The sequence below is a fragment of the Pterocles gutturalis genome, unplaced genomic scaffold, assembly GCF_000699245.1.
Source record: "Pterocles gutturalis isolate BGI_N339 unplaced genomic scaffold, ASM69924v1 scaffold7833, whole genome shotgun sequence".
NCBI classification, from domain to species: Eukaryota; Metazoa; Chordata; class Aves; order Pterocliformes; family Pteroclidae; genus Pterocles; species Pterocles gutturalis.
Genome location: NW_010120359.1, coordinates 27,547 through 43,603, shown reverse-complemented (window position 1 = coordinate 43,603; position 16,057 = coordinate 27,547). Strand labels below are relative to the sequence as shown.

Sequence of the window (16,057 nt, the reverse complement as noted above, 5' to 3'; positions counted from 1 at the left end):
AGAGCGTGCCTGTCGCTAGCGTGAAACCACCTTGAGCATCCCCCCAGCCTGGCTTTACTGCTATGTCACTCTTGCCTCCTTTCACATCAGCATCTGGTAGAAGAGGAGTGGAAGGAGCTTGGGGAAGGTGATATAAAGCTGCATAACAGCAGGAGACAGAGCCAGAAAGCAGTTATGGAAAAGAAGAGTAAGCAGCCTTAAATGGATTCACAAAACCAGATAATAACATGTTTTCCACTTGAGTGGAGAGGGTACTGCAGATTCATTTATAATTTGCCTCCTGTATTTAAAGGAAGAAACCTAAGCAAAACAGTGGAAAATTAAACTGTTTCATCTATTCAGCATTTTCTGTCCTGTTCTTGCTGGTGGTAATTGCTCCTACCAGCAGGCAAGCCCTGCCTCCAGCTTGGGAAGCATCTCTGAACGTGCCTGTATAGCCAGGGGACAGCTAAGGCCCAAGGTGCACAGTAAGGATACCACTTATGAAGAGGGACCAGGCTGTTCTCCCTGGCCAGAACCTGGGCAAGAGTGTGATATTTTCTTGCATACAGGCTTTGAGGGTGCTCCTGAAGTGCCAACTAGACCGTGTCAGGGACAATGCTAACACTTAAAACAACATGCGCTAGTTAGTACTCACACCCATGTGCGAGTCCTGTCTAATCCACTTTTATGTATTTCAGCAATCTATTATCTGGGACATGTATTTTTAAAGGCAATTAAAAAATGCTACAAACTACATTCATACCTCCCACCCCAAGATCACGACAAAGAGAGCAGCATCCTCTGTTTTCTTTCTAATCAGAATCTTTGCCACCCACACTTACAAGTTTTTCTGTCAGTGAGAAGTTGTAAAAGAGTTGTATTGGGTCTGAGAGGGAGTACACGTATTTTTCTGAAGAAAAAACCCTAAAGGTATAGGTAATCACACAAATCCCAGTAGCCAAGGTTTGAAGAAAAATTGTCACCTTTTTGAGACAGGTGAGAAATTAATGACAGGTCAGAAATGTATTCTTCAGAGGCTAAAAAAAAAATCAGGTTAATAAATGAACTCAGCATATGGTATCTTAGGCTACTAGAGAGTTTGTGTGGTGCTTTACTTGGAGTTGTAATTAATATTTTATCTGCATGGAGAAGAGAGCTATAAAAATCAGCTGTTTTCTTCATTCTTTGAGAGTTTATTTATAATATTCCTAACTTCTGGGTACTTGTTAAAGCCCAGTCACTACAGTCACAGAAGCTATGAAGTTAATCAATAAGCTGAAACCAAAGTCTCTGTGAAAGAGCATGTTGCATCTCTCCTCCAAAATACCACACTATACTAGCCTAAAAATGCCTTGACAGATAGCAGAGCCTCAGACATCAAAAGTTGGTTACAGGGCACCTGAAAACAAGAAGATAAAGTACATAAACTACATAAAGCACAGCTTGTTAAGGTTTGTAATAAAAAGGACTAACCTGTTAATGAGAGAGTAGACAAAAAGGACTGTAAAAAAATATTTTAAAAAATATCTACATCTTATCCCTCCACTGTGTTTTCATCTTAAAGTCTTCAATTGTGAGCACATATTATGTTGTACTTAGTATTTATACCACATTACCACAAGACCATTTTTCTTTGCAGAAATAAGAACATGTTAAATTTCATGCCTGACATGTTCGTTTATGCTAAGAGAAAAGTAAATGCCCAGGGCCGAGATTACATCCTCCTTGAAGCAACAAACCAAAGCTCTAACTTAAACTGGTAAGTTAATTGACTGCTTGAACATCCTTTTCAACCTTGAGATGAACCCGATAACTCACCCAAAAAATCTGAAAAGCTGAATTATTTTGTCCTGGTGCACTTTGAAGAAAATGGTATGTGTGCTCTAAGTCACTCTAGTGATGGAAATTCATACCCTCTGGTACCCCAGACTGTTAGCTGAGTTTGCATGCTAAAAAACTTCAAGCTACATTTATCAGTGTGCTATAAATAAAAATTATGTTTTCATTGCTAACACTACAGTTGTTTTTATTTTAAAGAAACAAGATCTTATGGCACTAAAAAAAGTGGCAAACACACAGTTTTAATACTCCATTCTGCTAACTTGTATCCATATAGTTATTAAAAAAAGACACACACAAAAAAAAGACAAAGCTCTATTTTTGCTTAAATGCTCATAGAGCACAACAGCTCAGAGTACCTGTTCAGAGGCAATTACAACTTACAAGCATTTTCTCTCTGAAAATTAAAGCCAAAATTTTTTTGTTATTATAATTCAGTTTGGTCTCCAGACATATCAGAAGTTGAAATAAAACCACATACATTTTTATGTGATACTTCATTTGTCATTCTTATTGAGTCTTTTTTTTTTTTCAAATATCAAACAATACATCTTTTCTAAATCAAAGAATCTTCTGGTCTTATAAGGAAACTTTTTTGGAAAAAAAAAAATCAAAACATATAAAAGATTTCCAGTCAACTCCAGAAAAGAGTTTTAAGTCTCACTATTCTGGGATCCCTTCTTTGGGTACGATTCAGTAACACTTTTTTCTATACTGGTATTAAAAAATCAGCATATATCAGTTTAATTCACTACAATGATACGTGAAACTTTGTAACAGCCTGAATTTTAAATTTAGTCTATGCAGTTTCACATGGAGAAAATTCAACGACTGAATGGCAAGGATATAACTTTTACTTATAAACTTCTCTGGTTTAGTCAACAAGGATCTTCTCTGAGGATATATATCACCTTCATCTCTATTGTACAGAATGAAAACACTAGTCTTTAATCAAAAAAATACAAGTGACAGAGGCCCAGACTGCAGACTTGGCCCGACTGGTTCACCAAGAAGTCAAAACTGAGTTTTCTGTGGCTTAGATCTGTCTGGCAAGCACCAGCTCAGCTGTATGCTACCGTTTACGATAAAAGGCAACAGCGGACCCCACAGGAGTCAGCCTCACACGTGGAAACACACAAGTTCACAGAAGTCATCATCTTTCTGACTGCGGGGGTTTTTCTTCTGCTTGTTTTCAGTCCCAGTGGTGCAGCTACATATGTTCCACTGCCCAAGCTGCGCCCCAGTCACAACCTGGTGATGCCTCAACACTCAGAGATATTTACTGAACAGCTCTTACCACCAACACTGTCTTCCACGTAAGTCTTACGGCCAACCTCTTTCCCAGTACACCCTTTCCCACTACGGAAAAGCTTTCCAGCTCATCAGCATGTCTGCAAGTTTCAGATCAAAAACAACGGGGTGCAACGAGGTCAAGAAGAAACAAAGCAGTTGGCCATTAGTAAGCACTCAGCAACTCCCGAAGCTACATACACTGAGGACTCATGCACCTGCTATAGAAGGGCAAAAAACATTTGTAGAGGTAGGCAGGCAGGCATATAGCTACAGACAAGGTACAAGCAAATTTAGATAGGACACCGTGGAAACAGCAGTGCCACTGAACTGCCAACCCTACACGCTTTTTTTAAAAAAAAAAAGTCAGGGTTATATAAATAATTAGATTGCATTCAAAAGTAAACAAAAACAAAAGCACAGGATACTTGACAAAAAATATGACATATTGACAGTGTTGTAACAAACACAACTGGGTAAATACTTTTTGCAAGACTGAGTTCAGTTATGCAGATATCAAGGCAGGAATTAATGTCAATCTCAGGCATGCTGACACAAAGTTAAGTAACCATCTTTCACCTATCACCTTCCATCCAAGAGTCAAGTTTTCCTGCAAAATTATTACACCTTCAGCACTGAAAAGAAATACAGGGAGGAGGGGGAAAAAAAAAATCAAACATGCTGGTTTTGACTAAGGCTCTAGTCCTGTTCCCTCTCAATTTAGCAGCATGCTCAAGGAACAGGATCCAATGTCATTGTATTAATGATACTTGAGTGTTTTGTATTTGATACCATTAATGAGTTCCTTTCTACACACATTAAAACACATTAAAAATAAATGAATGCTTGATGTGCCCAATCAAAATCACTAGGGGAAACACTGAGTAGACCACAGAAATCCAGGTTAAACTGGCAGTAGGTTTGCAGCAGGGGAAACACTAGACTTCACTTTCCTGCTTTTGTTTTAAAAAGTAAACTGTCATGTCCTGTTGATGAAAGCAGAATAAAGCACATTCAAGCAGAGAGCATGAGGCTTCTGAATTATGCCAATCTGAATGCCTTGCCACTGAGCAAGATGTAGCTAAAGATACCAGGCGCTGGAATACTTGCATTCAATTCAAATAAAGTTTAAAAAAGACGTAACTTCACAAAGCGGTTGGTGAACTTGAGTATCGTTAGAGTTGGTACAAACTTCCTCTGAAATTCAGATAGCAATTTACACCTAATTCTTCCTCATACTTTGGATAGGAGGGAATGGAACCCATGAGCTAATCAGTTTACTGCTGTTTTGCTCATTATGAAGGCATAATTTGCAGAGAAATAAGGTAGCCATGTTCTGAAATTTTTAAAATAAACATAGACGGGACTCATTGGATGATTTATAATTCAAGAATACGCCCTATAATCCCATCCCAGAGGTGCACAAGCACAATTCATGTTCTGTTTTAAGACTACTACGGGTGCACATACGCAGTTTAATTCCCCTGCTCCCTGTCAGGCTGAGAACCTGAGTTGCTCTAAGGGACACAAAAGATCTTCTGATTTCCTTTTTCAAGGAATTAAAATTTAATTTTACACCAATTTGTTCTGCTCAGACATTATTATCTTTTTTAGATTAATATAAAAGTAAAGTTCCCCGCATCTTCTTTTGTATGGCAATGCCATCTCAATAAGCATCTGTACCTGCTCCTTTTGACCTGAGCTGTCCATCACTGGACTTGCTCTTCATCTGCTGCATGGCCTTTGTCTCCCAGGCTCTCACAGGCAGCTCTGCTGCCTGCAGTCAAGGGCATTGCACAGGGTTGTAACGGAGGCAGAAAGCCTTTGAGCTGACAATGCTACCTGAGAAAAGGAAACATGCTTTAAGTTACTTATCCTCTGCATTTACAAAAGCACTTGTAGAAGGGGTAGCGACCACTCTCTGCACATGTCCCTGATCTTTCTAACAGCTATTTCCCATATCTGTTCCACTTGAATGATTTCTTTCTGTATTTGAGGGATCAAAACAAAACACAAAATTTTATCTTACAAGTGTTTTATGCAGTGACATAAATATTATTCCACTTTATGGCACACACAGCTTACAGTATATCCTGGAATCTCTTTTTATGATGCTTCTCTCTCTGATAGTCAACATACCAATCCTTTTGCTCCACTAATGTGCCCAACTGACAAGCCCCTAGTGTAGGGCAGAAATTTGTTACATGTTCCCATAGCATGTCTATCCTCTCTGTACTATTACATTTATTTCTACCAGTCCACAAAATCCTGTCTGATATTACACTCTGCTTCCGTATTGAAGACATGCTTGTATCTTGTGTCATCAGTAAATTTTACTCACATTCCTACTTTTTCTGCCACTGTTATTAACTATGATATTAAATAGTAATATCCAGATCAGTTCTTAAAGATTCTCACTAATCATCTCTTCAGACTCAAATTTTCTCCTGCAGCATGTCCTATTGATGCTTTCTTGTGAGCCACTTCACTGTTTCCTTTACAATACCTATAATGAATTCTCTCCTCTCTGTTCCATGTAGCAACACGGAAAATGATCCAGACAAATCCACCATCCATTCCCATGTGAAGATAAGTAATAATTCTTTACAGAGTGATCAGTTTAGTTATCCTCATAATCAATCTTTGGTAAAGCTGCTTTGCATTTTACTTACTTTCCGTGTTCCTCTCTCATGTCTTTCCCATAGAACTTACCCTGAAGCATTTCAGTCCACTGAGGTACAAGGTGAACAGATTTATCACTGCTTTTCATGTTGCTTAAGTATTAGCAGCATGTTCACTGTTCTTCTGTCACAGGCAGAACTGACCCTGTAGTGGTCCAAACCCAATTTTAGCTGGCCAGTCAGTGAAGGAACAGGAAGGATTAAGTGACTGAAATATCTGAAGACAGAAAGTGTTAGAAGGAAGGAAAACAAACCCTGTGTTGACAGTTCAGATGGACAACATAGATGTTTATTCAAATCCACATACTTACCTGCAAGGCAGGTACAGCTATCACAGCTTCATGCTGCGTGAGATTCAACCAGCACAATCCTTATGAGATTACTCCAAAATTCTCTCTGGGATTCTGTGCTCATTCTCGTCTATGTAAGCAAAACTTTGGGAAGGGAATTTCTACCTTTGCCTTAGAGGTCACAATCAAAGCAGTGTTTGAATTGCATCTTGTCTCTGAACCACAGCTTGGCTTCACAGGATCATTTCTAACATAAAGAGGATGATATAAAGGTAAGTTACTGGGCCATCATATCTACAATTCTCCCCTTAATCTTACACTTTGCTGCTTATCCTCTGATGCTTTCCCTTTTGTTCCCCCCTTGGCTGTCTCTGCAGGTAGTTTAAACTTTTACAGAATATTTGCCTCGTTCTCTCCTCCCCTTCTTTTCATCTTCCCCTTTCTTCCCCCTGCACATATATCTTACAGAGAAGCTCTCCAATTTTAAATTACAATAAAACTCAAAACAGGGCATCAGTAACCACATAATCCCATGTAACCCCAGAAGGCCTGATTCTGAGTAACCATTGAGGTCTCACTGCTCTTATTCATCCCAATGGAAGGTCTAGGTCCAATCCCCTCACAGTATCAGGCCAAAAGACTCACCTGCCTCTACCTTATAAACTATTTAATGGGTGTCTGATGACACCCACTGTATCTCAGAACTATCCCACCTCCCCTCACGTGGGGTGGCTTCTGCTTCCCTTTTATTGACAACCATACTATAAATCCTTTGGAGTTACTCTGTTCTCCTTTGCTTCTTCCCTAACAGTCCTCACAAGCTCTCTCCTGGTAAAAGAGACGGGATATAATGATTTCTCTTGGTGCCTAGCTCACTATAGTCCCTCTGTGGGTACCCTGGACTTGGCTTCTTGCAGAACACCTACACAGTAGCAGTCTCCAGTCTCGATTTGTCCTTTCCCCGAGGTCCCAAAGCGTTTGCCTGCAGCATGGGGAGGAGACATGTCCGACATGCCGCAAATGTAACCATGCTGCATTATGCACAGGTCTGTGACGGCTCACCCGAAATAAACAGCTCTAAAACATCTCTGCCTACATCTGCCACACCATACTAGGATCTGAATAAATCAGGTACCTGACAGAAAAATTTTAGGAAGTTCCTAAAAACTATTCCAGTCTACTTGCTGTATTTCTACACGCAGAGAGAAACTTCGCTGATGAGTCCTGTTGTTCCAAGCACTAAAGATAAGATGCATATCAGATGACTAATGTTGCTTCTCCATATGAAAAGAAGCCCTTATTTTAATGGCCATAATCATAAAGACATGCCCTGGAGCACAACTTTGAGATGCATACTATATTCTCTTGGAAAGCTTCAACAACATTAGAATATACTTATTTTTAGCATGCAGCATACTGCAATATTATATATACCATTAATATATATTAACGATAACATAAAACATATGTATAAGTTATAAAGACAGTATAATATGTAATTATATACATTTATTACCTTAAATGCTTTTTTTATCCATACGGGGTTGGCCAAACTAGGAGGAAATAACACTCCGTAACAGGTTATATTGTTTTAAAGCTTGGGTCACTGAAATTGCTTAGGACGTTTGAGTCACCAAAAGTTATTCAGTAGCAACAAATAGTTGGCAGTATTGCCAGAATTTAGGTGGTTTAAGTTACAAAAAAAATACATGTTCATTATACCCAGCACTTGAATATACTATGAAAATTCAGTCAAAGGCCTAATGCACCTGTAGTAAATTTTATCAGATCAAAAAGTCTAATGTGGAGCATCTATTAAAAATAACTCAAATACATTAATTTTATTTACAGTAGCTGGACAAAAAAAAATATTTAAAAAATCTAATTATTCCTTTCTCCCTTAGCTACTCAGGGAGTAGCTGTCTCCCAGGGGTACAGCAGGGCATTTTACCACAAAGAGCATGGTACTTAATTAAAAATAAATTTTAAAAAATTATCTTTATTTCCACTTAGCTGTAGGGTAAGTGGGAGGGCAAAGCAAATCTGTACCAGGCTCAAAACAAGATTCTTGCTTCCAAGAGATAAGGCAGTGAACTGTATTACCCTAACACTATAGGAGACAAGATTAAGAAAAATAAATTTACAATCCAGAGACACTTAGCAAACTGAAATATAACTTGACAAAATTAAAAATAAAATGCATTTGGAGTTGTGCTGTTATAATGTGAAATGGATTATACCAGCTGGGTCTACATCATCTTGCATTTTTAAACAAAAATTGGCACAAGAATTAGTAACGAGTTTTGCTGAATATATTCCAATTAAAACAGCAAAGTCTCTTAGCAAAAAAAACAACCCTAAAAAGCAGTTTCATGTGGGAGAAGGAAACAAGAGGAACGCAGAAGAACATGTGCAACAAGTAGGGTATATAGCAAGTAGGAGGAGATGAGAACTGCCATATAATTTCTTTTAAACAAACTCTTAATTCTACAAAATGCATTATCCTACTGAACTGCATACCAGTAATTTATGTCCCTGTTTGTTTTTCCTTTCAGCTGAGTCCCCAGCTCCTAGAATAAAGCTGTCATTTCAGCCAGCAGGTGCTTTCATTCCCGCCTCCAACCTACAACAGTTATGACAAGAGATTAAGAAAAACAACTACCCTGGGCAGCCCAGGCCGGTGCGTAATGAACGGCTTAACCCTGGATAAATCTAATGACAAGTGTGGGTGGCTTTGATTGAAATGACAAGGCAGTTTGTCACCCGTTACTCTGTCACAGAGATCAGCAGTGCTAATGTTTTCTGCTGAGTTGAGGGGAAAGCAGCCTGAAACTTGTGCATTTCAGAGGCTATACACAAAAAACACTGAGAACAAAAGGGGTCAGCCTCAGTGTTGAAACACCCCTCTGGCCCTAAACAAGTCAGCAGTGGAAAAGAAGTAGTTTCTAAGAGCTCTTGCAAGAAAACACCACTGTCTCTGGAGATGGACAGAAAATCTAAAACAAAAACCAAAACAAAACCACAATCATATGGAGCTCTCTTGCTTTAAACTACCTACACAGAGGCTTTTGACAGAGGTACTCAGCTATAACTCCCAGCAGCAACCTGCTTTGCTGTAGGGGTTGTGTTTTGCTCATTGATGAGTGTTCAGTGCCCATAAAATGGTAACAGCAAGACTCAATTGCTATCATAAATTATTAAATAGTCTTGAGGGCCCCAGCCATCAATCATCACAGTTTTGGATGATACTGCTTGTGGTGTTAGAGGTGTGCCTGCTTAAATACAGCAATTGTCCCCAGAAGACTGCATGTACCTCAGTCCTGCGAAGTCTTGTGTTTCTGTTTAATCTTGGCTTCAATTAGTGCATTAATTTCTGGTCTATATTAGGTGCTACACAATCAGAATCCAAATAAACAAGTTACAAGGGCTGGTAAGGGGCACAGACACAGAAAGAGAAGCAGCCATTTGAAGTTCATGTGGCAGATGACTGACAGTCCTGGATCCAAAACCACCGCAAATGGGAAAGGTATATGACACTTACCAGTGAGAGGCACTGCTGGTGTCTTGTATGAGGGGAATATCAGAACTTCAGACCCTGTGACATCATTGAACTTACTTGGTGTATGAATTTGAAGACCATGGCCTTACCATGTTTTCATATTCTACACCCACACAAAGCCTTCCTGAAAGCCCCTCTGATTCTTGCCATTAACTTAGCCTGGCAAGTCGAATGGGGAAGACGTTCAAAACATTTTCAGCCTCTGTGCCTGGAGAAAATTTACAGTGGCTCCTCTGCCTCCCACTCTCCCCACTCCTTTTCAACACCTTGGAAAACCCCTGCTGTTTTAAATTTACAGATTCCAGTTACAGATGCCAACAGTTTGAGGTAGTCAGATGTTCATCATCCTCCTGCTTTACAAAGGCCAGTAGCAGCCTTGCTGAAGGTTTGCTACCCAGCACTACTCCTAGGACATCTGGGTTTATGCAGACACATTACCCAGTCTCACAGCAATCCCCTGGGTACTCAAGACCTTATTACTGCTCTTCATATGTATTTTGCTTGAAACAAAAATAAAATGCAGTTCTCTATTGAAATGTTGCCAGAAATAAGAAATAAATCAAAAAGGTGGATTGATACACTTTCCTTCCACTGAAGCCGTTAATTTAATACAGCAGTTGCAGTACTGCTGTTTCAAGAGAAAAACAGACTCAAAGCAAAGAGATTTCCCTTCTGGCTGTAACACAACAATCTGTCATTTTTCTACAGAAGAACTCATTCATGGCAGGTGTTTTTGTGGTTATTTTCATCTTGACCCCCTTCTAATGTCAGCTGTTGATGTCCAGCTCTTTCAAGGAAAAGCCAACTTTGTCATCTGCATCCAACAGACAGTTGCTTAAGAGAAATCCTGCTGCCTTACTCTTGTAAGCAGGACAAGAGCACATCTTTAGCATTCCCAGTAACACGGATAGGATCAAAGAAAGGTATATTTTTAAAAAACAGTCTCAAATCTTGTATCTGATATCAGGTAAGACTTCCCCTTCCCAATGCCCTTTCTATCTTAACCTAAATGCTAACTGATGAATCTCATTCACTCCTTATCTCCATGTTTCTTTACGCTTGTCCTTTTGGATGTTTTTGTATAGTAACCTTTCAGCATCACCAGCATCCTGTTATGAAGCACTGAATGGGTTTTAACCATGTTCTGTGTCACACTGCTATGTCTAGGCCTTTGTATGCTGGAAGTGCTACTTATTTTCTGTCAGTCAGATTTTGCTTTGGTTGATGATTTTTTTTTTTTAAATTTGGTGGTTGTAAAGATATGTAGAGTATCTTACAGCTTATCTGCCACATGTTTCATTACTGCATTTATCTTCCAGTCCTTTTCATTCTTGCTGCAACTGCTTGTGTGGAGATAGCTTTCTTATCTTAACATGGGTTTCTATTTATATTGCTGTTTTCGTTCACAAATAGCAACACGAAACAACTTCCCCTTGCTTTGGATGAAAACTCATAATCAAGGGTCCTGAAACATACTTTTGCATAAACAGTTTCTTGCCCTCTCTCGTCTGGTCTTCCATTCTGTTAGTCCATCATGAATCCAGACATGGAAGCATAGTACAGCTAATGGATAGAGCAATTGGCAGTTTTATTGCTGGCTGTGCCAGAGACTTTCTAAAAGTCAAATAACCATTCTGTGCTTTGATTTACCCCATTAGAATAGAAAATACAGGAACATACTCCTTCAGAAGAGTAGTATAAGGACCTATTAATGCTTATGAAGCACTTCAAATTTCTAAGAAATCGTTAGATTAATGAAAGTAATGTGATTAGTAGCAAGTGCCAATTCATTAAAAGATTTAAAAAGGCTACATGGGGGGAGGCAAAGGTATTCATGAGATGATAATTGCTCAACCCTGCTAGGAACACAGTTTATTCTGCAGTGTAGATGGTGTCAAGCTACATTCCCAAATCATGTTACAGTCCAACCAAAACCAAAGGCTGTCACATAATTCAGGGACAAGGTGAAGAAACAATTCACAGCCCTGTCTACACTGCAAGACCAAAATGTGTTAGCTGCACTGTAATGATAACTATCAAAAAGCTGATTTTGCAGCATAGCTTGACTGATTTTGCACTGTGGTTTCTTTCTATCTGCTTTCACTAAAGAGTCCATCTACAAGGGAGGATTTGAGGAGATTTCCCATTCATATTCCAACAGATACTTGTGGAGGTGACAATAATGGTCAAAAGTCTGGCGTAGCCAACCTAGACTAATCTCATACACCAGACGCAACACTCACACCATTAGTTTCTGATACCTGATGCTGAGTATGAAGGTGACATCTCACACATTGAACAACACAGCATTGAGGCTTCTGTCCTTCCATGAGCCCACACAATCCACTCTCATCAGCAGTGATCCACTTGAAGGAGAAGGAAAGTGACTGTGCCAATGACCTATACCTTTGGGTAGGCAACGTGAATAGGCCTCTCTGATCAAAACACTCATATCAAAGGCATATTTCCCTATGGCAGAGCATCACCGTACTCTTCCCTTATCAGATGACACAATGAATTAGACTTGTCTCCCACCTTGTAGGCCGGTATGTCTTATACATACAGCCATGTAGATGGAAGGTGTTGGTTTAATGGTTTCCTGTCTTGACTTCTTTCTTCTCTAAGAAACCAACCCATCAATGCCTTTCTGGAGCTGACGGAATTGCCATGGTTGTGATCAACTGCCTAGATATCTTCTGTCATAGAATTAAACATTTCATTGAAGCAGTATCAAAATAAGTACAGAAAAACATTATGGGGTTTTTTAATTTTGAATTCCACAGACAAGCTGTTTGTATCAGTAACTAAAGAGGCAGTTATTGCTATGCAAGAGACTTCAGACTTGTTATGATTCAGAAAAATGGGGTTTGATATACATTTTAGAGCCTGCATGTCGCAAAGCTGCATTATGTTCACACTTATAAGCTGGCTAACAAAGGTAGTCAACAACAAATTTAGAAATTAAACATATTCATGTCTATTATTGTCTAAATTTAAAGAGAGGGCTTTTCATATTTGCAACTACCATTGCTCTTCCCTCACTGCTGACAGTTCAGAGAGACTGTATATGAAAGAAATTCAGAGAAAAAAATCTTGTGCCTAAAAATTCCATTAAAAAGATCTGTACTATTAAATTCTCCTGAAGCAGCAGTAGTTTTGATCAATTATTTTTCCTTTCTTATTTTCACTGCTAAAACCAAATTACTACTGAAATATAGCATTAGATTCTGGAGAGTGGGACACACAAAGTCAACTATAATTTAAAAAACCTTCTTCCAGACCAAAGAGAAGAACAATTGGAGACAGAGAGATCACAGGAAGGGATAGGTGCTGCTTTAGAGAAAGAAATTAATTGCTTACATAACCACTTTCACATATTCTTCTAATCTAAAATACACGCTTTATTGAATGTACTTTATTAGATTATATGAACATCTTCTGAATCAGAAAAGCCAGTGAGTAGGTCAAATCATTATTTCATCCTCAGTAACAATCATTTAGTTCTTCTACTCTAAATTCTTATGCTATGAGGTTTGAGGAAAGCTGTTTTGATTCTATGTATTTTCATTTCCCAATCTGTTCTGCGGGGATAATAAGGCAAATCTGACCATACAGAGAGACAGAGAGAATTTTGTTCTCTCTCAAAGCTTTCTTACAGCAGAGAAATTACACATTTCTCTCAAATAATATCAAAGGTTTTACTCTTAGCAGGCTCTCGTCATTCAACAAATTCAATGTTTTAAAGCCAGGGAGTTTACTAGCCCTTAACTTCCAATAACATAAGGTAACAGGCACACACACGAAGCCTTTTTTCATATTAGATAATTGTACTGCATCTGATCTTATTTTTCAACAATTATGTTAACATTATGCTTCACAGATCAGGGCAAACTGGATCTATTTCACATTTCATTAATATTTGTGTTACCCAAACAAAAACTCCTGTGGTTTAGTTAAGACCTGTATATCATTCTAATGCACATATACCTTAAAGTATTTGGTTTAATTGCAGCAGTTCTTATTGAGACTATACCTCTTATGTGAATTAGATAAGGTTATTGGTCAGTTACCATGATCTCAGATTTGTACTAAAAATAGCAAGATAAGTGAAAACTAGGAACACCAATAGGGTTTACAAGACGTTTTTGTAAGAAAGGGTGAATAAGGCAGTTGTAAACTAGCTGACAGAATAAATATTGGAACTGCAATTTCATACTGGGAAGCTGAATCAAGACAGATGAATCTTTAATACATACATGGATCATCAAAGGAGAGAAGTTTGTGTTGCTCATTCAGAAAGTGACTTCAAATAGAGACCAGGTTATAAATTCAGTATGTCAGGTTGGAAGGATACCTGGGAATGACTGACTTGCACTGGACACAGCCAACACATTACATATCTGTGTGTAGGAGAACGTCCAGGGATATACACATAGTATGGTCAGAGAAAGACAAATATAATAAAACTTTAAAAGATATTTATGAATTCGGATTTCTAAATTTCCTGATTTCTCTTTGGATTTTCAAACCATTTAACAACAGTCTTTGCTATTACAGAAATCATAACAAATCTCAGATGAGTCACTGGTGGGAAAGTAAAAAACTATAAAGATATACCCACACCTCTTGCTTATAAAAGTCAAAAACCAGGTAGTACTCATCAAGGGAAAGGAAGCAGGACAGAAACAGGGGAGGTCCCTGCAGCAATAGCACACACTGCCTTTAAAATAGTAATGTCAAGCTTAAAAAAGAAATATTCCACTATTCCTAGCACCTGCTGAGAAAACATTATTCCCCCCACCTTGGGCTGCACGTATGTAATAGTAGAACTTCATGCACTCACAGAAGACTGCTGTTTTTCTGATAAAAGATGAAAGATCATCAATAGATTTTTGTAACTTTAATACGTATGCATACAGTGGTAAATGAAGATTTGCTAAAGATTGTCTTTCATCCTTATTAAATCTACATTTTAAAATGACTTCAATAATGGAAGCAAAACACATTGTCATGTTAATATACCAAATAGTGCATCTGAACTTAGTGGGTTTGCACAGATCTGCTTGTAAGACATGTCTACAAACACACCCACGTGTTTTAGTCTGGCTCTCCACACATACACTTGTGCAATGTCAATATTACCTGTGTTTGCATCTAGCCATTAACTTCTGTAGCATAAATATGTCTGTAATATGCTTGATTAAACACTGGGTATTCTTGTATACCTCTCAAATATGTAAATAAGAACAAAGGAATGAGGAAGGTCTTCTTGGCAAACTGGCCCTACAGCCAGCGAGCTGAAAAAGTCCATTTGCTTGGGAGCAAACTGCTCCCAAGTAAGCATTCAGTTTCTACTCCCTTTGCCCCAAGAATAACCTATGCCAAAACTATACAGATGGTGTGAATCCTTCTTTTGATCCCTCAGAAGTAATTCAGCCATCAGTTTACAGCTATTTTTTATAATGTGCACTCATTTTCATTTCATCTTCTCTCCTCTCAATGTATTTTAGACAGCAGTCATCACCTGTCTCAAATCCTCTGCATGAATACAATACATACAGAAGAGACAATGTTTTGACAAGTTATACACAAACTCCATTCAAAGTGCCACTTGACATTAGGGCTCTGTTGCCAAATATTTCACACTTTCCCTCGTCCCCTTCTCAGCTCTAGACCCCAAGACTGAAAGGCTTTGGAAAAAAAAATCCAAAGTAGCTTTCAGGCAAGCTCACACCCCTCTGGTTCTCATATATGACACAGATAATAGATAAGTGCCATGCACTGAGCATTTTCCAAGCCACATTACAGATATTACCCTATATAAACCAAAACATCCCGAACAGAAGCGCTGCTGAAGTATAGCTCCCCTTAGGCGACTTCACTTCTCAGAAGCCAAAGACCAGGGAGCTCAAGACCAACGTGCTCTACTCAGCACCTGAGGCAAAAGAGGCTACATACACTAAGCAAATAAAAGTACAGTCAATCCCCAAAGGAAGTCCTTGCCTTGATGCCTGGTTAATACTTAATGCATAGGGCAAGTCCTCAGTAGCCAGGAGCTACCTGCGAGAAAAGCAGCATGCAGTTATAGGAAGACAGACAGCCAAGAGCTGAACTTCAACATCTACTGAACAGCAAGAACTATTTCAATTAAAAATAATGTATGTTTTAATTAGTCTAAATGAGATATTTAGACATTACAATCATCAGGTCCTCGCACAGGCGTTCTCCTGGGAGTAAAAGGTGGCTAGAATAATTGTTCGAATATATTTGTGATCCCAATACTGCTGTCTCTAAACAATAACACTCGGACACCAACCAGCTTAAACATCATCACGTTAAGACCTGTACCAGCATGAACAGTGACAGCAAGTATGTGTTGCATGGAGCACAATAAATGTTTTTCATCTCTAGAGCAC

At 38.7% G+C, this 16,057-nt stretch overlaps 1 protein-coding gene across 1 annotated transcript in view; it reads right to left on the bottom strand.

The window, feature by feature from the left end:
• CD247 (CD247 molecule) overlaps positions 1-7,095 on the bottom strand; it is a 34,546-nt gene extending 27,451 nt beyond the window's left edge. Inside the window, exons 1-3 of the mRNA XM_010076876.1 lie at positions 6,979-7,095; positions 6,104-6,136; positions 4,795-4,888 (exon numbers count right to left, since the gene is read on the bottom strand). Coding sequence (XP_010075178.1) covers positions 4,795-4,888; positions 6,104-6,136; positions 6,979-7,095 — 244 coding nt within the window. The remainder of the gene's footprint in view (positions 1-4,794; positions 4,889-6,103; positions 6,137-6,978) is intronic.
• Between the last annotated feature and the right edge of the window lie 8,962 nt (positions 7,096-16,057).